The sequence below is a fragment of the Chanodichthys erythropterus genome, chromosome 10 (genome assembly GCF_024489055.1).
Source record: "Chanodichthys erythropterus isolate Z2021 chromosome 10, ASM2448905v1, whole genome shotgun sequence".
NCBI lineage: Eukaryota > Metazoa > Chordata > Actinopteri > Cypriniformes > Xenocyprididae > Chanodichthys > Chanodichthys erythropterus.
Genome location: NC_090230.1, coordinates 41,660,563 through 41,686,158, shown reverse-complemented (window position 1 = coordinate 41,686,158; position 25,596 = coordinate 41,660,563). Strand labels below are relative to the sequence as shown.

Genomic DNA, 25,596 nt, shown 5'->3' with positions numbered 1-25,596 from the left:
TACAATGTTGCCATGATGATCATTTAGAGTAGCAAATATCACCTGTCATTAAGTGCTTCCTATAGTATAACATTAATAAATGTGATAAACATCTAATAAATTTCTTTCCTCGCCTCCTCCTACTTTGTATTCATTGCAATATCCATGATATTGAGGTTAATAATGAGGTTAAGCCTCTGTGACCACTAGCACCATTGTCCCCTACATGTCTTTAAATGTTATAGATTTTATTTAATCATTTAGATTTAATTATACCATCCTGAAAGCTGTCTTATGCTATTCACCAAGTGATATATTTTATACATTTAACAAATTTGATTTCAGCTCATTATGAAAACAGAAGTCGTCAACGGAAAGTCCCCATCATGATGGAAATGGGTGAGCTGCCATTTCCCATTTTCTAAGTCAGCTGTCTTTATACCAATCCTTTGAATAATTCAAAGTTTAAAGGGAACTTTGGACAGAGATCTAATGAAAAATTAACAACTTAAGAGGCATTTGCACAGGGATCCATAGGTATTCCTGTATGGTGTGAATTGTGGGATTGTCTGATTGTCTTGTCTGTCGTACGTGGCCGTTGACGCCTCAACAGCTAGAAGCTGTATACACTGGACGCGACAAAGCGTTCATTGCAAATCCATTTGTCCTTCGTATCAGAAGTAGCGTGAGTGCTTGGAGTACGTCAGAAATGGACCAAGGCATCAGTTTACTGTTGGGAATTTGAGTCGTTTCAGGTACCGCTCCACATCCACTGCAGACACTGTAACTGGTCCTACTCGCACCCGCTTCTAGCAGGATTCGAACTAGCATTACTGGCATGGGAGGTGGGCGCACTAATCTTGAGGCTATAGGGGAGTGAGGTTTACTTGCACAGCTCTTTACCAGCTGGCCTCCGTTACACTCACCCCCCTAAACCTCACTCCCATCCGGGTCACGGCACCAATGTGACTGCTCCTGCTCACACCTGCTCCTAACAGGATTAGAATCAGCATCACCGGCATGGGAGACAGGCGCATTAACGAGGATGCTAAAAATGGCAGCTTATAGCGTTAGTCCAAAGGTTGCCTCTTGAGGCTATAGGGGTGTGAGGTTTACTTGCACAGCCCTTTACTAGCTGGCCTACATTACACTCACCCCCTAGACCTCAGTCCCATCCGGGTCACAGAACCAATGTGACTGCTCCTGCTCACTCCCGCTCCTAGTGGGATTAGAATCAGCATCATCAGCATGGGAGACAGGCACACTAACAAGGATGCTAAAAACTTCAGCCTCTAGCATTAATCCATAGTGCGTCTCTTGAGGCTATAGGGGAGTGAGGTTTACTTGCACAGCTCTTTACCAGCTGGCCTTCGTTACACTCACCCCCCCTAAACCTCACTCCCGTCCAGGTCACTGCACCAATGTGACTGCTCCTACTCACACCCACTTCTAGCGGGATTAGAATCAGCGTCACCAGCATGGGAGACAGGCGCACTGACAAGGATGCTAAAAACTGCAGCCTCTAGCATTAGTCAATAGGGTGCCTCTTGAGGCGATAGGGGAGTGAGGTTTACTTGCACAGCTCTTTACCAGCTGGCCTCCGTTACAACAGCATCACTGATTATGAGGGCATTTTTCTGGTTTGAAAAAGCAGATATTATACAGACAGTGAGAAAGTTAGAGACCAAGACCACACTTTTATATGAACATATTGTATCCACCACCAGCTAATCAGTACCAAACCAAGTAATCTAAAAGTTGCATTTCCACCGCAGGAACTTTCCCCAGGAACTAGGAACTTTGGGGTGGTACTCGGTGAGTTTCGACCGCAGGAACCAGGGAGTAAATGAAGTTCCGGGTAAAAAATTCCCCCTCTGAAAGTATCTGCTCGCTAGGTAGTACTTTTCCAAAGTTCCGGAACTTTCGGGGATGGGACTTGGGCACTGAACATGCTGATTGGTTGAGTTCATGCAGCATTTTGATTGGTTGACTCCATGCAGCATTTTATTTCAACCATCGTTATTTAAAGTCTGTTGCGGTCCGTGCAGTAAGAGTTTTTTGCTATTTGAATCAACAATGGAGTTTAAAAAATATGACTGACGGACTGACCATGAGGTTCAGGCTTTATTAAGCTTATATGCAGAGGACAAAATCCAAGGGAACTGGAAAGTTGTGCAGTCCTACGTCACCGGACTATTTTCAGGGTACTTTAGTACTTAAAGTTCCTGGGACAAATTGTTCCGTAATTTTGGTAATTTTAGTGGAAACGCGACTTAAGTGGCCATTTCTGCAGGGATGCATTTAAGAAGAACAACCCTTGGGTTATTAAGGAGACTCTTGAAATTCTAAATGAGATGATCTCATCTTTAGAGACTCAAGGATGCAGAATAGATGGAATTGTACATTAACTACTAATGCTTCAGCTGCATCCTTATAATTGCATTTACTTGAATAAAAGACATTAACTTTGTGCCCGTCCTTTCTACAGCCATTGCTCTTTTTAATAAACACTGATGAGTATATCATGACATGGGCTTATTAAATTACACATCCTCTTTTATAGATGATAAATAGAATAATGAAGTAGAATATAAAGAATAAATAAAAATAAAAAATATTTTCCAAATAAGCTAATTTCATTCACTAGATCTTATGCTTCTGTGACTGTAGATTAATAGCTGGAGGGTATATTTCAAATCTGTTGGTGTATCTTGATCCTGATGCAATTTTCAAATCCAGATTTCGAAGAACTGAAATGTTTGCATCTTACATATGACCATATAGACGGAGAAATCCAGTGTGCAAGACATGACATGCTTGTTTCCTTTAAAACGTATATGAATTCACATGCAAACATAAACATGCTCACAGATCCACCCACTCACTTATCTATGAAAATACACACAGTTATTCAGCTCCAGGAGGCACGTTGCCACGGAGATGCCTTACTTTACTTTTAGCACAGATGAATAATACTAATTGGTGAGTTGAAGATGTGACTCCTCATCTCCGAAATGCACCTTCAAGTCTGTGGGGAATTCACAAGACCCTTCTACTTACAAAAGATCGAGGAGGTTTTGATCTCTCCCACAGACTCCATGAACTCAAAGTCTCGGATACTCACATTATTTTCAGAAAATGTTAGAGGGTTAGTTCACACTAAAATAAAAATGAAGTCATCATTTACTCACAATGGTGTTTTCCTTCTTTCTTTTTCGTACCAAAAAAAGAAGAATTAAAAAAAATAATAATAATGTCCCGCCCGGGATTGTTCATATAATGGCAGTGAAAAGCGACCAGCATCAAGGTTTTGTTTTTGTTTTTATTTTATTTTTTAGTAAAGTATCATGAAATGGTCCCATTTGTTATACATTCCACTTCTGATTGTATACGATAGGGTTATCAAAAAATAATAATAATAATTTAATGAAGAATGATCGGAAGTTTGGAACATATTCTGATGACAGGCTTTCGTATGGCCTACTCATATTACATGCAAACCATAAACCTTTTTTTTTTTTTTTTTTAAATAAAGAAATGAACAGTCTGCCACACTAATTTAATAGACCATTTAATAGACAGGTAAAGTATACATTTAATAAAATATCTCTAATTTGAAAAAAAAAAAAAGAAATCACATTTTTATCTGCCACTAAATGTGCAGCACATACAGACAACAGACCAAAGCTGGTATCAAAATGTACAGCTAATACAACAGCGTCCTCTAGTGGAGCATTTAAGAGAGTACCAGCACTGACAAAGCTGTGTATTTTGGTAGTTTTATAGGTTTAGTTCACTTTCAAATGAAAATTACTCCAAGCTTTACTCACCCTCAAGCCATCCTAGGTGTATATGACTTTCTTCTTTCTGATGAACACATTAGGAGAAATATTAATAAATATCCTGATGCATCCAAGCTTTATAATGGCAGTAAGCGTTACCAAATGAGTATGAAGCTGAAGTGGCTCCATCCATCATAAACATACTCCACACAGCTCTGGGGATTAATAAAGGCCTTCTGAAGCGAAGTGATGCGTTTGTGTAAAAAAAATAAAAAATAAAATCCATATTTAACAAGTTATGAAGTCAAATATCTAGCTTCCGCCAGACTGCCTTCCGCATTCAAGTTACGAAGAAAGTGTAAAACTCGCACAGTTCAAAAAGCTTACGCTACATCCTACGCCTTCCCTATTCAACTTAAGGAAAAAGTGTAACTGACATGACGCCAGTTTACACTTTCATCGCAACTTCAAAACGGAAGGCGGTCTGTCACGGTTATGATGGATGGATGTGGAAGGAAGCACTTTCTTTAGCTCATATTTATTAAAATATCTCTGAGAGTGTTCATCAGAAAGAAGAAAGTCATATACAGCTAGGATGGCTTGAGGGTGAGTAAAACTTGGAGTAATTTTAATTTTAAAGTGAACTAGTCCTTTAAGTGTTAAAGTGCTGACAAATAATAAAAAATAAATTAAAACAAAACAGATTGACTTTTATAGTAGATTGTTTGTATGTTTTTTAAACCATTAATTTTAATTTTAATGTTCTATGGAAAATTATTAGGAGTACCCAATATTAGTAATATTAATAGTAATGGGTAATATTTAGTCATAGGCCTATTAGTAATATCCAATAATAAAATTATACCCAGTTTACTGTTACAGTTAACTATCCGGGAGCAGTTACGTGCTAAAAACATGATAGCTGAAGTTCTCCTGCTGTGGTTTGAAATTAAAGTTGTAGTTCCCGATTTTCCTTTTGTGATACACCAATCCTGCGATGGCAGCCAGGGAAAACAGAAACACACCAACGCCAAGTAGAACAAATCCAACAGTCTGCAGAGTATTTGATGTATCATTTTGGGGCGTTGCTTTAAAAAAAAAAAAGTAGTGATTTTGTCAATTAATATTAGGTCCTTATATACAGGGAATATAGATATTATATAAGCATTCATACTCATTAGATAAGAAGTATTTACCTTTATGTAATCTGTTTAAGGGTCCAATGGAAGCCTTTGTCGCTCCAATTAAGTTGGAAGCCCTGTATGACCTCCCCATACAGTCCTAATGGATTGCAAAAAGATTATATATATTAAACTTTCTCACATTCCAGTTCACATGCTGATCTTTTCATTTATGCAGAAAAGTTAAAATAAACAAAGTGTGAAAGAAATAAAAACAAAAAATTATAAAATAGCTTAATTGTAATAGCACAACTTTAATTTATATAGCACTTAAAATAAATAAAACTTAAAATAAATAAAATAATATGTATAGTATCAGTAGACCAATTATAAATAAAAATATAGCTGCAAGCAGCAATTACGGGGCCAAGCACAAAAACGGCACAAGAAGCGAGCCAACATGGCCGTGAGCATCAGACCAACAGCAGCAGTGAGCAATTAAAAAAAAAGTTATTAGCATTTTTGTCAATTTTGTTATAACTTTTGACCACAAGGTGGCGCTGGTCCGAAACTTCTCAGGCTCCTTCAGGGCATTGTCCTGATGACCCATACCAAATTTATGAATTTTGGGTCAAACCCATCAGAAATTATAAGCAAAAATAGCCATTTTTCATATCTCCACTCCAGTAGGTGGCGCTGCACCGAAACACTGTATGATGCCTCAGGTCATGCTTGTGATGACACGTACCAAGTTTGGTCTGAATATGATAAAGCATTGCAGAGATAAAGCTTCAATAGTCATTTTTGCATCATGCCTCAACTTCGTTGCTCTGGTATACGAAAACGTTTTGACATATCCACATATCGAAGATGATACGGTTCGATTTTGGTGAAAATCGGAGCAACGGTCTAGGAGGAGTTCGAAAAAGTAACTTTTTAAAGAAAAACAATACAGCGGACAGGAAGTTCAGCTAACTATGGCAAATTTGATATCTATTTTCTCAGCATGACCCACAGAATCTACTGAGAGAGACCAGTTTCATTCCAATCGGTTAACATAGTCAAAAGTTATTAGCATTTTTGTAAATTTTCTTATAACTTTTGAACAAGGTGGCGCCGTGCCGAAACTTGTCAGGCTCCTTCAGGGCATTGTCCTGATGACCCATACCAAGTTTTGTAAGGTACGTTAATGCCTTCGTAAAATACAGCATTTAAGCACAATATTCAAAATGGCCGACGGCCAAAATCTCTGATATGGGAAAATTGGGTATCATTCGACTCTGCATGATGCCCCGAATCCAACGAGTCCAGATTTATGATTTTTGGACAAACCCATCAGAAGTTATAAGCAAAAATATGCATTTTTCATATCTCCGCACCACTAGGTGGCACTGCGCCGAAACGCTGCATGTTGCCTCAGGTCATGCTTGTGATGACATGTACCAAGGTTGGTCTGAATACAATAAAGCGTTACGGAGATACAGCCTTATGTCTATTTTCGCAAGCACTACGTACAATTCGTTCGCGTGTTTTTCGAAAACGGTTTGAGGAATCAACTTGAACTTTTTGTCAGCGTGGTCTGAAGATGATCTGGTTCAATTTTTGTGAAAATCAGAGTAACGGCCTAGGAGGAGTTCGAAAAAGTAGGTTTTTCAGAAAATTCAAAATGGCGGAAAAATTTTCGTGACGGAAAATGACGTCATAGGGCGCAATCGAATCGACTTGATCTAAGGAATCGGAGGAAAAAAGAAAAATTTTGTTTCTAGCCCTTATGGTTCAAAAGTTATTAACATAAACATAAGTGCAAATTTGGACAGCTGGTGGCGCTAGAGGGATTGAGTTAGAGACTCCAAATTTGCTATGGACATAGCTCAGACTGTCCTCTAACTGTGTGCCAAATTTCATAACTTTCCCGCAAGCGGTTCTATGGGCTGTCATAGACTTCAAGAGCGGAAGAAGAAGAAGAAGAAGAAAAAAAGAAAAAAAAAAAGAACGGCAACAATAACAATAGGTGCCTCCGCACCTTCGGTGCTTGGCCCCTAATTATAATTGGTGCCCCTTTCAATTCTTTGTTGTCTGTGTTAAGTGTGACCTAAGTGTCCAAATGCTTTGTACAGCCACTGTATATGAATTGCATGAAATGTAAGCTCTTCAACCCACAGGTCTGCAGGTGTTGTCCTGAAGTTCGACACAGATCTGGACCTGGCAGTGCAGGTAGATGACGTCCAGATTCACGAATGAGAAGACCCGCACTGACAGCAAAGACACAGTGTTGTTTCCGTTCTGAAGAACAGTTGTGTACGAATTTGGCAATGCACATCTGAGGAACAGTGAGAGACACTGGCATTACTCAGCATGTCTAATAACAGCACAGTTAAATGGGGACAGTTGAACACCTGTGATGATGTATCATGGTAAAGCCTCATTTTAAACGTACACAATGTAACTTTTTTGTTCAGAATTAACAACATTTAAATTAAGAGTCAATATATCATCAGTCCACAGGCAAGTGACGAATGTAGTACATGCGTCACTTGCCTGTGCGAGTTGAGAAAAGTTGCTCAGAGTGGCATATGTTAGTTGTCACAACGAGCGAGAAAGCATGACATGGACACACTAAATCTCTTACCTCCGGGGATCACTAGTTTAAAAAAATGCCAAATAGAGGAGAATCTGCTGGCAAAAAAAGAATGCAACAAAGCTCTAATAAAACGAGAATAAACAAGGCTTGGCTTTTCGGAGAAGGCGAGGGATTTGTGATGTTGTAAAAGCAATGCGGAGATGATGTTTTTATTACTCAACAGGTGAGTAAGGTATATTTATAACAGAGTTCATCGTAAAGCTTTATCTATTGTGAAGGTGATGGGTTGTTGTAGCTTTGTGCTGAAATTTATTTTCAAGGAAGTACCTTGACTATTAATGAGTATAGCTACTGTAACATCCTCAGCTTGAAATCCATATAAACAGGTTACACATTATATTGCCAAAAGTATTGGGAAACCCCCCCAAATCATTGAATTCAGGTGTTCCAATCACTTCCATGGCCACAGGTGTATAAAATCAAGCACGTAGACATGCACGCTGTTTCTACAAACATTTGTGAAAGAATGGGTCGCTCTCAGGATCTCAGTGAATTCAAGCGTGGTACCGTGATAGGTTGCCACCTGTGCAATAAGTCCATTCGTGACATTTCCTCACTACTAAATATTCCATGGTCAACTGTTAGTGATATCATAAAGTGGAAGCAATTGGGAACAACTGCAACTCAGCCATGAAGTGGTAGGCCATGTGAAATCACAGAGCGGGGTAAGTGAATGCTGAGCACACAGCGCGCAGAAGTTGCCAACTTTCTGCAGAGTCAATAGCTACAGACCTCCAAACTTCGTGTGGCCTTCAGATTAGCTCAAGAAAAGTGTGTAGAGAGCTTCATGGAATGGGTTTCCATGGCTGAGCAGCTGCATCCAAGCCTTACATCACCAAGTGCAATGCAAAGCGTCGGATGCAGTGGTGTAAAGCACGCCGGCACTGGACTCTAGAGCAGTGGAGACGTGTTCTCTGGAGTGAAGAATCACGCTTCTCTGTCTGGCAATCCGATGGATGAGTCTGGGTTTGACGGTTGACAGGAGAACGGTACTTGCCTGACTGCTTTGTGCCAAGTGTAAAGTTTGGTGCAGGGGGGGAGGGGGGGGGGGTGTTTTTGATTATGGTGTGGGGTTGTTTTTCAGGGGTTGGGCTTGGCCCCTTAGTTCCAGTGAAAGGAACTCTTAATGCTTCAGCATACTAAGACATTTTGGACAGTTTCATGCTCCCAACTTTGTGGAAACAGTTTGGGGATGGCCCCTTCCTGTTCCAACATGACTGTACCAACATGTCCATAAAGACATGGGTGAGCGAGTTTGGTGTGGAGGAACTTGACTGGCCTGCAGAGTCCTGACCTCAACCTGATAGAACACCTTTGAGATTAATTAGAGCGGAGAGTGTGAGCCAGGCCTTCTCGCCAACATCAGTGCCTGACCTCACAAATGCGCTTCTAGAAGAATTGTTAAAAAATTCCCATCAACACACTCCTAAACCTTGTGGAAAGCCTTCCCAGAAGAGTTGAGGCTGTTATAGCAGCAAAGGGTGGGCCAACTCCATATTAAACCCTACGGATTAAGAATGGAATGGCATTAAAGTTCATGTGCACGTAAAGGCAGGCGTCCCAAAACTTTTGGCAATATAGTGTACCTTTTAAGCCTAGTAGTGAATGTTTTATGAGCCGCATGATAGTCATATTCATCCACACAGAGCCGAAGCACAACCAAAACAATGTTCTTCCGCAATTTTGTCAAAAGTTATATAGTGTACCTTTAAAAGCCGCAAGTTATAGTCAAATGAAAATAGCTATTGCAAAATTTACATTCCAATATTGAAAGATATTATTCAGCTGCACCCACCCATCCTGCAGAAACAAGTAGATGGGTGACTTTGATGAGTCATTGCTTGAAGTGGCCCAGCACTTGTTGATGACCACTTTGATTTGGGAGATGGTAGTGTTGACTCCAACCTCCACAATGACCTCCTCATCAGGGGAGAAGGCGTAATTCTCAGGTAAAGGAGACGTCCCGTTCAGCAGCCGCACTGTAACCTGGAAGCTACCCAATCCTGCCACTGGGTCGTTGATCATATTAAAATACCTTTAAAAAAACAGGGTTTGTTAGTAGCGATCAAAGTGACAAATGAGTTTCACAAAGAAACAAATCATAAGAAAGAAATACAAAGGTTTGTCTTAAAGAAAAGTAAGCCTGCTTTTGGGACCAAATACATTTTTTTTTTTTAAATAAAGGAACAAATACTGTTTTATAGCATTTCTAAATATAAATAGCCATTGAAAACAATGGCTAAAATATAATAAAATAGCAAGAACTGGACACATAATAAAAACCGGGTTGGAATTGGCATAAAGATAATGTCACAATGTAAAAAAATAATAATAAATGTTTAATGTCTTAATTTCTTTTTGAAAATATAATTTCTTGCTTTTTCTTTTGATTTTGGTGTAAAATGTGACCTGGGCACATGAGATTCACCCACTGAAAACAACAGACACTAAATTACGGGAGTTTACACTCCTGATTTAGGTATTGCATCTCGCATAACCTTACATTGCTGAGTTCAACATGTTCCTGGGTCAACATTTTTGTTGATCCTGGAACAACATTCAAATCAACCAATCAGATTTGAGGGACAAATTTACAGATTATGTCAAGTTTAGGCTTAAAATCATGAATTCTACATTATCTTCTACATCAGTGTTATCCATCTATAATTTCCCTCTGATTTTTGGGATAACTTATGGGTAGGGTTAGGTTTAGGGGTAGGAATATGGTTAAGACTAAATTTTCAGACTAGAATGTTGTTCCAGGATCAACAAAATATGTTGACCCAGCAACGCATCAAATTCAGCAATATCAGGACGTGCATTTGGTCTCAGTCTGATCTCTGAGTTTAGGAAAAATGTTTTGTTTAACATATGCTGACATAATTAACACCTTTAATTGAGTCTAGAAGTTCTTGACGTGACAAGAGATAGGTATTGAGCTGGAAAAGCGAGAAAAACAAGCTCCATAGTGACAGTTGCTATGGAAGCACTGTACCCTGAGGGGGGGTATCCCGTGGAGATGATTATGCGACTGGGGTAAGTGCAGATGATGGGAACTTCCAAATGCACAACAGAACCCATCTGTGAACTGCTCACATTGTTGAATAGAGTCACATTAAATGAATTGTGCGTGTTGTTCTGAAAGACCAAAAAAAAAAAAAAACATATGTTATCATACAAGGTTTTTATAGATAACTAAAACTATAACACACCCTGGTAACACTTCATTTTGATGGTTCTCTTTAAACATTCTGTTTACTATAAGTAACATTGCACCTACATGTCAAAGATCACCTACGATTCTGAACTGACTACTAAACAAAATAATGTAATTTACCAGAAGTTCTGACAAAATGTTAATTTCTGCAGTCTATTTAAAATGTTTAACCTGAATAATGACTTCACTTGTTTCAATGACAAATACATTTTTAACAGCCACTTGTCGCCAGTTTTCCCGCAGAAGTGGGCTACTTTTACACTGTTGCCTGGCAACCCTGCCTGGTGGCGCAACAATGTAATCGATACAGTCATTATTTGAAGCGTACTCTTTTTTTTAAAATTTCCATAGACATCAGTGTGTATATCTGAACTATAAACTTTTATCCCAGTACTTCTGTGATAATGTAAATATTTGTAACACAGAAATAACCATACGGTACGGCTAAAAAGACTGAAAAGATGTTAAGCGGTTTCATACCTATACATGATATCTCTCTCTGGCAGCGGCAGCACTAACGCAGATGTGAATGTTCCGCTGTGATTTTGTCAAAGGTTTAAAGGGTTAGTTCACCCTGAAATGAAATTTCTGTCATGTCATTCCAAACCCATAATACCTTTGTTCTCCTGCGTAGTAAACACAGTGCAGCGCTTCCGGGTTCTATTTCAGAAGGCCGGCTCATTATTGTCCGGCACCTGTGTGAGCATCACACGCATGTGTCATGCTGCTCACATGAACAGCGTCGGCCAATACTAAGTCGGTGTTCGGATGTAGAACCTGGAAGCGCTGCACTGCGTCATCAATGTAAACAGCAAAGCAGAATGACAGGGAAGAGAAGAAATTGTTGAATAAAGTTATAAAATAAAATTGAATAAAGTTTTGTTTTTTCGCACAAAAAGTATTCTCGTCCCTTCATAACATTAAGGTTGAACAACTGTAGTCACATGGACTGTTTTAATGATGTCTTTGCTACCTTTCTTGCCGCCTATATGTGGTTCAGATACCTCTCGAATTTCATCAAAAATAATTTGTGTTCTGAAGATGAATGAAGAACTGAAGGGTTTGGAACAACATGAGGGTGAGTACTTAATGACCGAAGTAAAATTTTTGGGTGAACTAACCCTTTAACAGACACAGGCGAATCATTGTCATTTAGGAATGAGATTGCGTTGGTGTTTGAATCAAGACAGTGATCCTTTAACAATCATGCAGCTCTACAACTCTCATTTGAGTTAGTAGACTGTTAGGGTTAGTGGAAAAACTTGACATGCACTTGCAAAGTTACTTAACGTCATAAGAATGTCTGTTGGGGATCATCAAAATAAAAAACTTTAACTAGCTTAACTTGATATACTAAAAAAACTAAAAATAGAAAAAAACAAATCTACAAAAAACTTTTACTAATATTAAAATGAATATGATTTTTTAAAAATATTATTAAAAACTACAATATTATCTCAATTGTACTAAAATAGCACTGATATAAACTCAATTATAAAGTTAAATGATAATGGAGGACTTACATGCTCTAGTGTAGTACCACACTTATCCCAAGCTGTAGTGAGCCACACATGGGATGCATTTATTCCACTGAGACGACATTCTGGTTTACCGAGGAACAGGGCACTCTCGTTGATGCTATTGAACTGCAAAACGTCTCGCCTTATGACGACTGATATATACCCTGGGCTGCACTCAACAGTAACATATGAGGTCAAATGGCCAATAATATGTTGACTGAAAGATGTAATCCTGACTGTGTCCTGTGTTATGGGTGCGAGTATTGTTGTAGGAATGTTTGCCAATGTCGAAGACTCTGTTGTTTTGTTGTTGCTCTGAACATGAGCTGTGCTCACTGTACTGCTCATAGATGGGTTTCCAATCATAGTTATTGTAATAGAAGATGTTGTAGTGCTTGTGGCAGTGGAATTTGAAGATACTCCAGGATAGTTTGTCGTGGGATTAACAGTCGATGTTGTGGCGTTAGGTGATGCTGTCATGAACAGGAAGAAACACAGATAAGAATATAATAACAGAGAGGCCATATTATTATACACTATATTGCCAAAAGTTTTTCGCCTGCCTTTACGTGCACAGGAACTTTAATGACACGAGGGGTGTCCAAATACTTTTGGCAATATAGTGTATATCATGTAATTGATTCCTATATTATATAATAGATTGGATTATTATCGCTTGCTTCAGGGATTACGTATTTTGTAGGCCAAAACCCAGAAACAAGTCAGCATTTTACCACTTCTGGTTCTACTGTCCTGAAGTCAGTGTTTTTATTTAAATGGGTTTTTGGTTAAATGCCTGAAATAAGGTCGGTGATTAGGGTCATATGACTGTGTATGACTATCTTCTTTCAGACAAACACAATCTGAGATATATTTAAAAATATCCTTGCTCCTCCATGCTTTATAATGGTTGTGAATTGGGGTGGGGGGCATTTTGAAGAAAAAAAAGTGCATCCATCCATAATAAAAGTAATCCATACAGCTACATTAGGTTAATAAAGGCCTTTTGAATTCAAGCAATGGGTTTTTGTAAGAAAAATATCTGTATTTATTAACTATAATACCTAGTTTCCGACAGACGACCGTACGCATCGATTTGTGGCAGAGAGTAACCTCTGACCCGACGCATGATGCAATGATGAACGTGGAAGCGCAGAGGATAGAGCAAAACAAAACACCGGTCACGATTAGAAGTCTAAAACAAGAATTTTTAAAGAAAAATGTCGGAGGATATTAATATAAGGAGCTCGAGTTTGTTGCCCAGCCCTACCTTTTTGAACATAGAGAGGCATCTAAGCTTAACGGTGCTAAAGAGGATGTTTTGTTTTATACATTTTTGCAATATTACTTGAAACTGCCTTTACTAACTGATAAAACACTATTTATTAGGTGCACTGAAAGGAATAATATTAATATACATCATCTGTGCACGAGGTAGGGCTTTAAAAACATCAGCCAATCGTTTACACGACCATCACATAAACGATTGGCCCTCTGGCTTGTCAATCACTGCCGTGACGTTCCTTGTGAGAGACGAGCGCGGCTGCGCTCTCCAGTAACTTTCCACACTCCACAGGCGCCGCATGCAATGTTTTTGTCAGGAGACAGGAGTAACAACTGCAGATTATGAGTTACCTGCGGTGAGTCCGACATAATGAATCCACGAACACGACAACACAGCGAATTCCGGTAGTAAACACGAGTTTTGGGACTTGTGCAATATGCATACGGTCGTCTGCCAGAAGCTAGTTATTTGAATTTATTAAGTTTTAAATATGGATATTTTATTGCATCGCTTCAAAAGGCCCTAGAGACATATGGATTACTTTGATTATGAGTGGATGCATTTTTTTTCCTTCAAAATGTGGTTCCCCCATTTACAACCATTATAAAGCTTAGAGGAGTAAATCATGGGATAATTTTCATTTTTTGGTGAACTATCCCTATAATGGTGGTGACGTTGAAGTCATGTGACTGTGGTGTAGTTTGTTTAAAGCCTACATTTAGCTTTTTAATTCTGGCAATAGTAATTAGGCTTCAAAATTGATAAAAGTTGTTTTCAGTTGTAAAGATTATCATGACGAATAAAATGTATAAGTATCATAAACCTTTGCTGGGACTTTGTTTTTGCAAAAATCCAAAAGCCAATGGAAAAATCCTATTTTTCAAGGCTTTTTGTCAAGGGAACCAGGGTGATGCTAAATTCTGTGTTGGCCTACAAAAATATGTCATCACTGTAGCACTCTATTGTGGCAGAAGACCAAATCTATACTGGCATTTTTAGTCACAAGTAACTGTGCCTGATAGACTTCTGTTTGTCTCAATTAAAGGTGTGTGACATTCTAATGCAATCTCTCAACAGGAGCATTATCTACAGCATGTACCTGCACAGATGCGTCCTGATCTACTGGGGTTCTTATCGTCGTATCCAGACCAACAGGCACAGATGTATGAGCCAATAGTGTTTTCACAGAAAGCCCATGGAGAGCAGTCCGCCTCATACACCAAACACTCATTTAAATCTATAAATAACAAGAGACCAATCACATCTCAAGTCAACATGTCACATCATTAACAAGCGTGGAAACTGTTCCAACATCAAACTTCACTTAATGTTTAGTAATAACTTCTTTAATTCATTGTCATCAAATAATGCATGAAAGAATAACCAGTACCTCCTATGTATATACTGCTACTGTCTATTACGTATATGGAGCTGTTCTGTAGAGACACAATAAGATCTCTGGACACGCTAGTCATGTTCATGTTGCTGTTAGGTTGAAATATGATGGAAAAGTTCACGATTACGCTGCCAACTGAGAGGGATGTTATCCGGATGATGACTTGTCCAGAGCTGACTAGTGCATGGATCTCTGGAGACAAAAGAATCTGGGGACACATTTGAAAGAGAATCAACACATTTTTGAAAGTGATCTAGCACACTGCTCCGAATGTGTGTACACTTTGTGTGTGTGCACTTGGATGGGTGAAATGCAGAGCACAATGGGACACCATATTTGGCTACACTTCACTTTCTTTCTTCAGGTAATTATGAATCATATAAAGCAAACTGCTTTTTGGACTTTTTTTGAAAAAATGTGAGTGCTTGCCCATGCAAAACACTAGGGTGTTGCTAGTGGTTGCCAGGGTGTTGCTATGTAGTTGCTAAGGTGTTTGAATGGGTTTTAGTGTGTTTCTATGGTGTTTAAGGTGGTTGTTACAGATGTTTGCTGACTGAGCCCACCACCAAGTCATAATGATTTCAAAGTCACATTTAGGTGCTCACATCAGAGCCAAATGGCATCCAGCGCCCCCTCTGTGACCCTAATGAGTGGAGTTATGTTTAGCTATAGGGTTATGGGTAGAGTTAGGGTGTGGTTGGACAACTCTTGTTCTTCCACACCTCTAAACATTGATTTTATGAGCTAGTCTGTGATTGGTTGCAGCGCTCATCACTGAAAAAAAAAAAGTAAACAGAAACCTTTGAGGCAATAGAATGATACATAGAATTATGTAAATTGACACTTTTCACAAATTGCAGGAGCAGTAATCATAATCACAATTACTTGTAAACTTAGTCTGTAGCCCTACTGTCTTCAATGTAAATACAGTATGTAGGATTTTACTGTTTACCAGTGCCAGGTAAAAACTTTTAAAAACTTTCCTCCACAAATTGCATGAGGCTGCATTCATGTCTAAGGATATGTTTACATGACAACAATTAAAAAAAAAAAAGGAAATGTTTTTTCTTTGTATAGATGACAAAGCTTTCAAAATGATCCCCAAAAGGATCCATGAAAACGACTAAAAACGTTGTATTACGCATGCCAGGTCAGTAGTTGGTGATGTCACTTTGTAAAGAAAGACATACGCATTACTTTAAAGAGCACTTGCACCAAACGCGCATGCCTGTAGACTAAACACATCATATGCGTGCATGCCGTCATTGTTTTCACAGATCTGTGTTTTTGTTGTTTACATGGAGATGATAACGGTATCGTTTTCAAAAACATGCACTTTAAAACTTATTTTCAAAAGTTTGCATTTTCAGACCCCAAAACGCTGTTGTCATGTAAATGAACGGCCAAAACTACGGAAGAGGATTAGGGCCAAGCAATAATAAAAAAAATAAAACCATCTCGAGATTAAAGTTGTTAAATTTCAAGAAAAAAGTCATTAAATTACGAGAAAAAAGTCGAGATAAAATGTTGAGAATAAAGTCATTAAATTTCAAGAAAAAAGTCGAGATAAAATGTTGAGAATAAACTTGTTAAAATTACGAGAAAAAAAATTAAATTTCAAGAAAAAAGTCGAGATAAAATGTTGAGAATAAAGTCATTAAATTACGAGAAAAAAGTCGAGATAAAATGTTGAGAATAAAGTCATTAAATTACGAGAAAAAAGTCGAGATAAAATGTTGAGAATAAAGTCATTAAATTACGAGAAAAAAAGTTGTTAGATTATGAGAACAAATTCGTAATTTAACGAGTTTATTCTCAACATTTTATTTCGAGTTTTTTTCTCAAAATTGAACAACTTTAATCTCGAGATGATTTTATTTTTTTATTATTGCTTGGCCCTAATCCTCTTCTGTACAAAACACTTAAAATGTTTTTAGTACACCAAGGTGGATGTTGCTCATTTTTTTTACTGGATGATTGGAGAGTTTATTTTATGTCAGTCTTAAAGTATCATGTTAATACATTTTTAATCATTTAGATGAATATGGAATCCATCAAACCTCATTTGTGACATTTCTACAGAACTCCTTATATGCATCACTGTATGGGTCACTCAAGGCCACTGTATACTCCACATTTGTCAAGCGGACTGCAGCTAGAAGCAAATGTCCATCTAAAGAAAGCACAGTATTTAGTTACCTAAATGTGAATACATTTTATCATGCTGACACTGTAATATAAAACAACGTCTGGAATCTATAATATGTAGTATTATTATAGACTGAATTTGTAATAAAGAATGTCTAAAATTATACATAAATTATACATTAAGCACTTAATACTTATTAAACCAATGCTATACTTGCCTGTTCTAACTTTGATCTCTGTGGAGTTTCCCTGGATACCACAGGCAAATGGAGTGACACGTACAATATAAAGAACTGCAGGATCCAGGTTCCTGAACGTCCAGTTAAAGTTCCTTACATGCAACATGTTTTCCAGCTCAGTGGTCCCATGAAGCAGAACTAGGTTGAAAGTGACCCCAGTTTGGTTGTTGGTGGTCCATGCCACATGAAAGGTTGATGCATTGACGTCATAAGAGAACAGACTGGTGATCTCAGGTATGTAGTCTTAACAAAGAAAGAAAAAGTAGTTAGAATGTGGTTAGATATATACAAGCCATAACACTATTTTCAATACAAATGCTACACAGGCAAAATGAGGCGTTCATAGAACAAAGTTAATAAAGAAAAAAGTTTTCATAGGTTTTTATCAGTCAAATTCACTTAAAGAGTCAGGTCAAAGTTTGAACTAAATTGTCATGTACAATATGCTAGTGCAAGTATATAACAATTTGACCTGTGGAGGGCAGTAATACACTTAGCAGTTTGTACACTGCCGGAATTCAAATAGAGAAGAAGAGAGCTAGTTCAAGATGAGCCCGTTAAAACTTATATAATTTTTTTTTTTTTTTTTTTTTTTAGAAAATGAGCGATTGTTTCTCTAGATAAGACCCTTATTCATGTCTGGTATCGCATAGAACACTTTGAAGCTGAAATGAAACTGTAATTTTGACCTTCAACCGTTTGGAGGCCACTGAAGTCAACTATATGGAGAAAATGTCCTGGAATGTTTTCATCAAAAACCTTTATTTCTTTTCGACTGAAGAAAGAAAGACATGAACATCTTGGATGACATGGGGGTGAGTAAATTATCAGGAAAGGAATTATTTACTTGATCCAAAAATCACATATACTGTGCCACTTAAAATTTATTAACAAAAATGTCCTCTGCCTGTATGTGTACTTGGCATTTTTGCATAACACACCGCATGTAGAAGGTGGTAGGCTGATGGAAGGATTATTTGAATGTGAAGAAGGATCAACAGTGGATGTCCAGAATGGTCCAGATGGGGTGGTACTCATTTGTTCTCCATCAGTGTATGTTCTGTTACCTTAAAAAAAGAAGGGAAAGCAGCACAAATTAGATTCAAAAATTCCTAATAAATGTGCATCATAACTGATCATTTTTGACAGAGTTAGAATGGAGATGAGCAAAACCTGTTACAGTGTACCTGGCGGGACAGAGACAGTGTTGTTCATGAAAGATTGAGTAGTGACACTGGGGGCTGCGTCAGAAATAGAAAACACATAACAGGATTTTGGTCCTTTCAGATTTATGGGGTTTCATAAGCAAAACAATATGGTGTGTGCAGCTCTAAGAAAAACGTAATAGCAGGTTTGTGACCAAAAACATCCAAGAGGGCCTTCAAAAAAGAACAAAAGAAGGACACTGCCACAGTTTTGTTTTTCTTTTTTTGTGAAAAAAAAATAAATAAAAAATTCAGGTAGTTTCATGTGGTTAAAACAGCATAGTTATGTCATGATTGTCCTTTCTTACCCATACAAACTGTTCCTGGCTGTGAAGAATTGAGGTCATGATACCCATGATGACAGGCACATGAATAAGACCCTACTGTATTCATGCAGTGTGCATGTGGAGAACAACTGTTCAATTCCGGAACTGCACATTCATCCACATCTGTGTAGGAAATGATAATGAATGAATGAATGAATGAATGAGTGTGTTTGTAGGATGTGGATTCATCAAGGTAATGGACAAGCTGGAATGATTTTATTCAATAAACGTTAATACAGATCAGTTGTTTCCAAGTGGTTTAGCTTCAGGGGCCAGTTGCATAAACATAGCCATTATGTTAAGACTGTGTCTTAAGAACTAGTATGACCAACTAGCAGTTAGTCAGAGGTAATCAGTCTTACTCATTAGACCAGTCTACATTTTTATGTAACTGACTTAAAAAAGTTATGAACAGTCTTAAAGAAAGACTTGTGAAACTAGTCTTAGGAGTTTATGCAACAGGCCTCAGTTTGCTTCGTGCTAGTGGGTCATTCTAGATCTTATGCTGCCTTCACATGCTCTAGGAATTATCGTAAATATGAGTTTCCTAGGTAAAACAATTGCACATGAACGCCCTCTCATGTCGAAACTTGAATGCAATAAGCTTGTATTCTCGACTTCAGCAGTGGGAAGTACAAAATCGATAGCCCGTGAGGGCAGCATTGAGACACTAGGCTTGTTCAAGATGCTTTGGCGCTGCACAGTCCGATCGGATTATGCCATCAAACTACCGCGAAAGCGATTCAAATGCATAAAGAGTCAGACGACTCTTTATGCATCTAACTCTCCAATCGCTCTCGCGCTACGTTGATGTTACACACCGATCAGCATAAGCGCGTTGTTTTGTTTTGTTTTGGAACTGTAAAAGGCGGCTACTGTTCGTTTGCAGCACTTTGTGAATGTCCACAACTCTACATAGCCGCGCTGATGACATGTGATGTCCACGCGAGCAGGGTGCGCGAAGGTATGGATATAATTCCTCTGACAGGCATGTAAGACATTGGACCGAATGCAATCATCGGACGAACATTTTTGGTCCTGAGACTTCCACAGACAATATATGTACATTTTTAAATAATTAGACCACTTCTATATTATTGATTACTATCATGATGTGAAGAGAGTTTCAACCAGAATAACAAAAAGTGTTTATGAAAAAAATTGCCTACCCTACCTTTAACATAATGGCTATGTTTATGCAACTGGATTGTACTTTAGACATGAACTGGCAACTCAACACAATTCAAATTTAAACAAAAATATCAAACATTGAAATATGCTACTATTCACAGTCATAGCACAATTTTTTTCATTCTTGACAAAATGAATCACATGAAATGCTTTGATTTCACAATCGGACCAATCACAATGACTCTACTTGTCTTACCTTGAACCACGACATTAGTCACCTCCTCAATGTTTTCCAACCGATACAGTCTTGTAGAAATGATTTCTTCTAGAAAGAAGTCTTTAGAAGAACAAACCAGCAGTGATGAAGAGGTTGTAAAGGGCCCTGCTGACCATGACCAGACATGATGCACAGAAATCTCAGCAGTTCCCAGAGCGCCAGTTATCTAAGGAAAGAACCAATAGATATATCACTGCAGATCAACATAGCCACTACAGAGACAGAGCATATATGGGCTGTTTCAAAGTGTAGTGTTTGGCCCAAGTATGCGGCCTAGGTAGCAAAATCACGTTGTTTTAAAACACAGCCACAGTGTTAGCATCTTATAGCTTATAAAGTACATAATGTCTATGATTACAAACCACAGAGTGCAGTAGTCTGGTGTGGTTGAAGAGTCCTTTGTCCATAGTTAGTAGCTCAAAGTTTGTCTTAACTGTTATTGTCGCATTGAAGCAGGTTCTGTTGGCTTGAGGACAAATTGACATTTTAAACACATTGAATGTTATTTAACAATGTGCCTATGAGAATTCTGGGATGCAGTGTATGGGATTGAGTATACCTGGTGGTACTGGGTATGAGCACTGATAGATGTTGGAGATATTTTCGGTCTGACAGCATTTTTGCCACTGAGGACAATCTATGTCCCACATGCACATGGAGCCAGAGGAGTTTGAATTATTCCTCAGAGACCCACTTGCTGAGGGACACAGTCCTGGCTTAGATGTGAATTCTGCACTTCTGTTCAAGGCTGAGATAATGACAATATCAATAAAAAAGACTTTAATGGTCAAAAAAGTCTACAGTGACCAACAATAATGTCACTTTAAATGTTGATTAAAGCTGCAGTCCATAACGCTTGGTGCTCTAGTGGTTAAAAAACAGAACTGTATGCGTCTTGCGGAAGAACATTGTAGCCAGAACTACTTCTCATTTATGTCTATGGGTCACGCAGGTACACAGCAAAATCTCCAGAGTTAAAGAAATAGTTCACTTTTAAATAAACTTTTCCTGATATTTTACTCACCCCCATGTCATCCAAGATGTCCATGTCTTTGTTTCTTCAGTTGAAAAGAAATGAAAGTTTTTGATGAAAACATTCCAGGATTATTCTCCCTATAGTGGACTTGAATGGGCACCAAACGATTGAAGGTCAAAATTAGTTTCACTGCAGCTTCAAATTGTTCTACATGATCCCAGATGAGAAATAAGGGTCTTATCTAGTGAAACCATCGCTCATTTTCTTAAAAGAATTGAAAATTATATAAGTTTTAACCTTAAATGCTCATCTTGAACTAGCTCTCCTCTTCTTCTTCTCTATTTGAATTCCAGCAGTGTAGACACTGCTAAGTGTATTACTGCCCTCCACAGGTCAAAGTATGAACTAATTTTTATATGCAATATGCTAGTTCAATAGTATATAACAATTAGTTCAAACTTTGACCTGTGGAGGGCAGTAATACACTTAGCAGTTTCTACACTGCTGGAATTCAAATAAAGAAGAAGGGAGCTAGTTCAAGATGAGCATTTAAGGTTAAAACTTTTTTTTTTTTAAGAAAATGAGCGATGGTTTCATTAGATAAGACCCTTATTTCTCATCTGGGATCATGTAGAACAATTTGAAGCTGCATTTAAACTAATTTTGACCTTCAATCGTTTGGTGCCCATTCAAGTCCACTATAAGGAGAAAAATCCTGGAATGTTTTCATTAAACTTTAATTTCTTTTCGACTGAAGAAAGAAAGACATGGACATCTTGGATGACATGGGGGTGAGTAAATTATCTGGAAAAGTTTATTTAAAAGTGGACTAATCCTTTAAATCAACTCTGCTCAGAGTACATATGGTCCCTCTCTAAATAGTGTTAAAATAACACTGAAGCAGAGTTAAAGTTAATGAGATAATTAAGTGATGATTGTGCATTAGTGATGAACACCTGCTGTTAACAAGCAGAATCACTGAAGAAAAGAGAAAAACAAGAACAGTCTTATTAATTGCTTATCTCATTAACTTTAACTTTGTTTTAGTGTTACTTTAACACTATTTAGAAAGGGACCAAATGTACTCTGAGCAGAGTTGATTTAACTCTGGGAATTTTACTGTGTACTGTGCTACTCCGCAGTTTTAGCCTACTACCCATAGACTGTAAAAAAAATATGGACGTAGTGTCCGTGACGTCACATCACTCATCTTGGCAGTGCGTCAACGCGCGTCACTCCCGGATAACAGAAAATGGGAAAAGAGGCAGGACGTGTGTGGAGCTGAGGTGACGTGACGGCAGCAGACAAACGGCTAGTGGTGACAGCAGCAGCAATCCACCTGTCACTCAAGTGGCCGTGCCCTTAAATATGCAGAACTTAAGGCTTAATAAAATTTAAACGGATGAGTTATAAAAAAATTCACCCCCTTCACGGTTGTTATGAAGGGCAAAATTAGCTATATAGACCAAAACCACAATTTGTACCAGGTTGTAAACATGTTTCTTTCTGCTGTAAAGTTGGGCATTTTAACATGGGGCTCAATGAGATTCTTTTGGAGCCCCTAGCGGCCAGTCGATGAATTGCAGTTTAAGTCACTTCCGTATTGGCTTCAAGAGAAATGGAGGGAGGTTGCCGCTTGCTACTACGAACCTGTCTAAAATAGTCCTAATATAAACACTTATTATAGGTGTACCTTAGTGATTCAGCATACGACAAAAACATGGTTTGAAAAATGGATTCATGATGTACTCGCTCATTATATCATTTTTGTATATTTTGAATGTGAAAAAAGTTTTGTACAGCAGCTTTAAGACAATCTGCAGCATCTTTTCACTTTCCTAGGACACTTTTACAATCTATTTCAAAATAATTTGTTTGAAAATACTCACACAAGGCACAGTAACTCCCAACTTGTTCGTAGCCGTGGCAACATTTCTTAACCTGTTTGAGCATGTCATACACCTGTGTTTGGTATTCTGTTTTATAAACCGTGACATCACACATTGTCCATGGCAGCCACCCACCACACGGTCTCCTCTGGATGTACGAAGTTGGATAGGAGATCACATTGGTCACCGAAACAAGCTCAGTCTCATTACACAGATGATAACCTGACAGAGTCCGGTCATATCCTGAAAAATGAAAGAAATTCAAAATTGTCTGGAATAGACAAATTCTACAAACTTATAGCCATCACTCCAGTCTTCAGTGTCACATGATCCTTAAGAAATCACTCAAATATGCTGATTTGGTGCTCAATAAATATTTCTTTTTATTAATAATGTTGAATAATGTTGTGTTGTGATGTTTAATAGTTTTGTGGAAATCATAGCTAATACATTTTTGGGGGGTTGTTTGATGAATAGAAAGTTCAAAAGAGCATTTATTTCACAATTTTAATAATATTTCTTACTTGTTTGCTATAAATATAAAATTATATAACATTCAAAAGAGATTCATATTTATAGACAACATCTCACCAGAAAGAAAAATCAATGAGATTAATGGAAGTGGAAATGGAGACTTGCATTGATACTTCATTTATTTGTTTATTGTTTGTCAGAAAGAAATCTCTTTAAGAATCTCTTTTTGCTCAGGTTCGACAAGATACCCTACAATTGATGAAATCAAATGTCTGAGATTTCTCATCAAAACTTACTGTTATCTATATATATTTTTATTTTTATACAGTTTTGATACTGAAATGAAATACAAACATAAGCAGATTTTTCCTACCTTCAGATAAAGTGTTATGCCCCATTCCAAGGCCAAGGAGAGATGTGATTAACCAGGTACCAACAACCCAATGCATTTTGAATATTGATTCGCCAAATACTTGCTTCTTGTTTTTAAAAACCATACCAAGCCATTGTGAACTGAACAGGTTACTCTTTGAGCTCCATGTACACTGCTGGAAGCAAACCCTGCTCCTTTACCCTCTAAACAGACGCCCATCAACTCCCATGAGTCTGTATTAACTGCTCTGCACAGATGACTCCTGTAACAACAGTGGAAAATCAATGGCATTTTTAAAAGCATTTCACTTTCAGCTATACTGTATGGTGTAATATGCGGTATTGACAATTTACCTTTAAGCCAGTGTTGGGCTGGTAGTGGGAATTAAAATGAATTTTGAAAGGGTTTTGAGAATAAAAAGTAGAGTAAAACGCTGCTCATTACAAACAAGAATGATCAAATGTGGTTTGATTTTGTGTCTTGTCAATCATTTTAGTCATAACAATAGGCTTTATTTCAGTTAACAGTGAGAAAAGTCCCTAATGAGTCCCTAATGTCACCATGGTGCCTTTTACACCCCTTTGCAAACCTCTAAGCTCACACTTGTTGAACTGCAAAATGCTTTTTGTTTCAATATATTTTCTTCCTGGTGAAAATTATGCAGTGACTGAACCAGCTTAGTTATAATTAGCAGTGCACATAAAGCTTAGCCTATGAGAACATACAAGTCATAAATACACAGATACACAGACACATACGGACAGCAGCCAGCCTGGCATTTGGATAGCAACTAATTAATGTGGTGTGAAAAATAGCCTAATTAAAGAATGTCAGTGTTATGTGCTCACTGAGTGACTAATGTGTTCTCATGCAGAGAGCAGAATGTACCGTGTGCTTGAAAAACTACTGAGAAGATCATAATTCAACACTTTATTTATCAAAAGTAATAGACTGAGGAAAAGAAATTGAGCTTAAATATATAAAATTTCAGTAGAAAATATATTGTCCTGCTGTGTTGAGTCAGAGAACAATACACTGATTTCAAACAATTATAAAAATTAAAAGTGATATAGAGAGTTTCCAAAAATTCCAACAATGAATTTCTATGAGAAATCATCAAAAACCCATGTGATAATTTTGAACTTGCCTCATGCAGTTTGACTTTAATATCTGTTAACTTGGCTTCTGTACAGGTAAACACAATTTAACTCTCCCTTAGGAAGATATAATGAGCACGACGTGATTCTTTGACAGACTTTATTAATGATGTCATTTTAATTGGTTGCAAAGGGAAAAGAACCCAGATCTTCTAGAATTATGTGCAATTATTAGCTATTCACCTTTATAAGTGTGCACATATACAGAATTTTGTAGCACAAAATTACATCGTAAGCAATTTTAAGCAGTTTGTTTAGTTAGATATGCTTAGGGTTACAAAATTCTGGGAATTTTCAAAACTGGAAACTTTCAATGGGAATTAGCAGGAATGTATGGAAATTAACGGGAATTAATGGGAACAAACAGGGAATCTGCAAAATTACAGGTTAGCCAATAACAGGGTTCTTAAATGTAGTCGAAAAAACATCTTGCAGCATAATTTTGCATAAAAAAAACATA

The 25,596-nt window shown here is 37.8% G+C and overlaps 1 protein-coding gene across 1 annotated transcript; it reads right to left on the bottom strand.

Annotated features, from left to right (window-relative positions):
- Positions 1–4,661: 4,661 nt before the first annotated feature.
- umodl1 (uromodulin-like 1) lies at positions 4,662–24,055 on the bottom strand. Its single transcript, XM_067399238.1, has 16 exons — positions 23,980–24,055; positions 23,133–23,375; positions 20,827–21,015; positions 20,630–20,733; positions 20,247–20,433; positions 18,270–18,395; positions 17,308–17,571; positions 17,002–17,114; positions 14,936–15,149; positions 14,645–14,782; positions 12,264–12,733; positions 10,519–10,661; positions 9,319–9,558; positions 7,043–7,202; positions 4,958–5,042; positions 4,662–4,849 (listed from the first exon to the last, which is right to left on the bottom strand). Exons 1-16 carry the CDS (start codon positions 24,053–24,055, stop codon positions 4,662–4,664), a joined length of 2,940 nt encoding a protein of 979 aa, XP_067255339.1.
- Between the last annotated feature and the right edge of the window lie 1,541 nt (positions 24,056–25,596).

Coding starts and splice junctions, on each gene's coding strand:
- umodl1 (XM_067399238.1), bottom strand. CDS start 24,055: ATGCATTGGGTTGTTGGTACCTGGTTAATCACATCTCTCCTTGGCCTT. Junction 20,734..20,826: donor CTCATACCCAGTACCACCAG/GTATACTCAATC, acceptor TTTGTCCTCAAG/CCAACAGAACCTGCTTCAAT. Junction 17,572..18,269: donor CCTACCACCTTCTACATGCG/GTGTGTTATGCA, acceptor TTCTTTGTTAAG/ACTACATACCTGAGATCACC.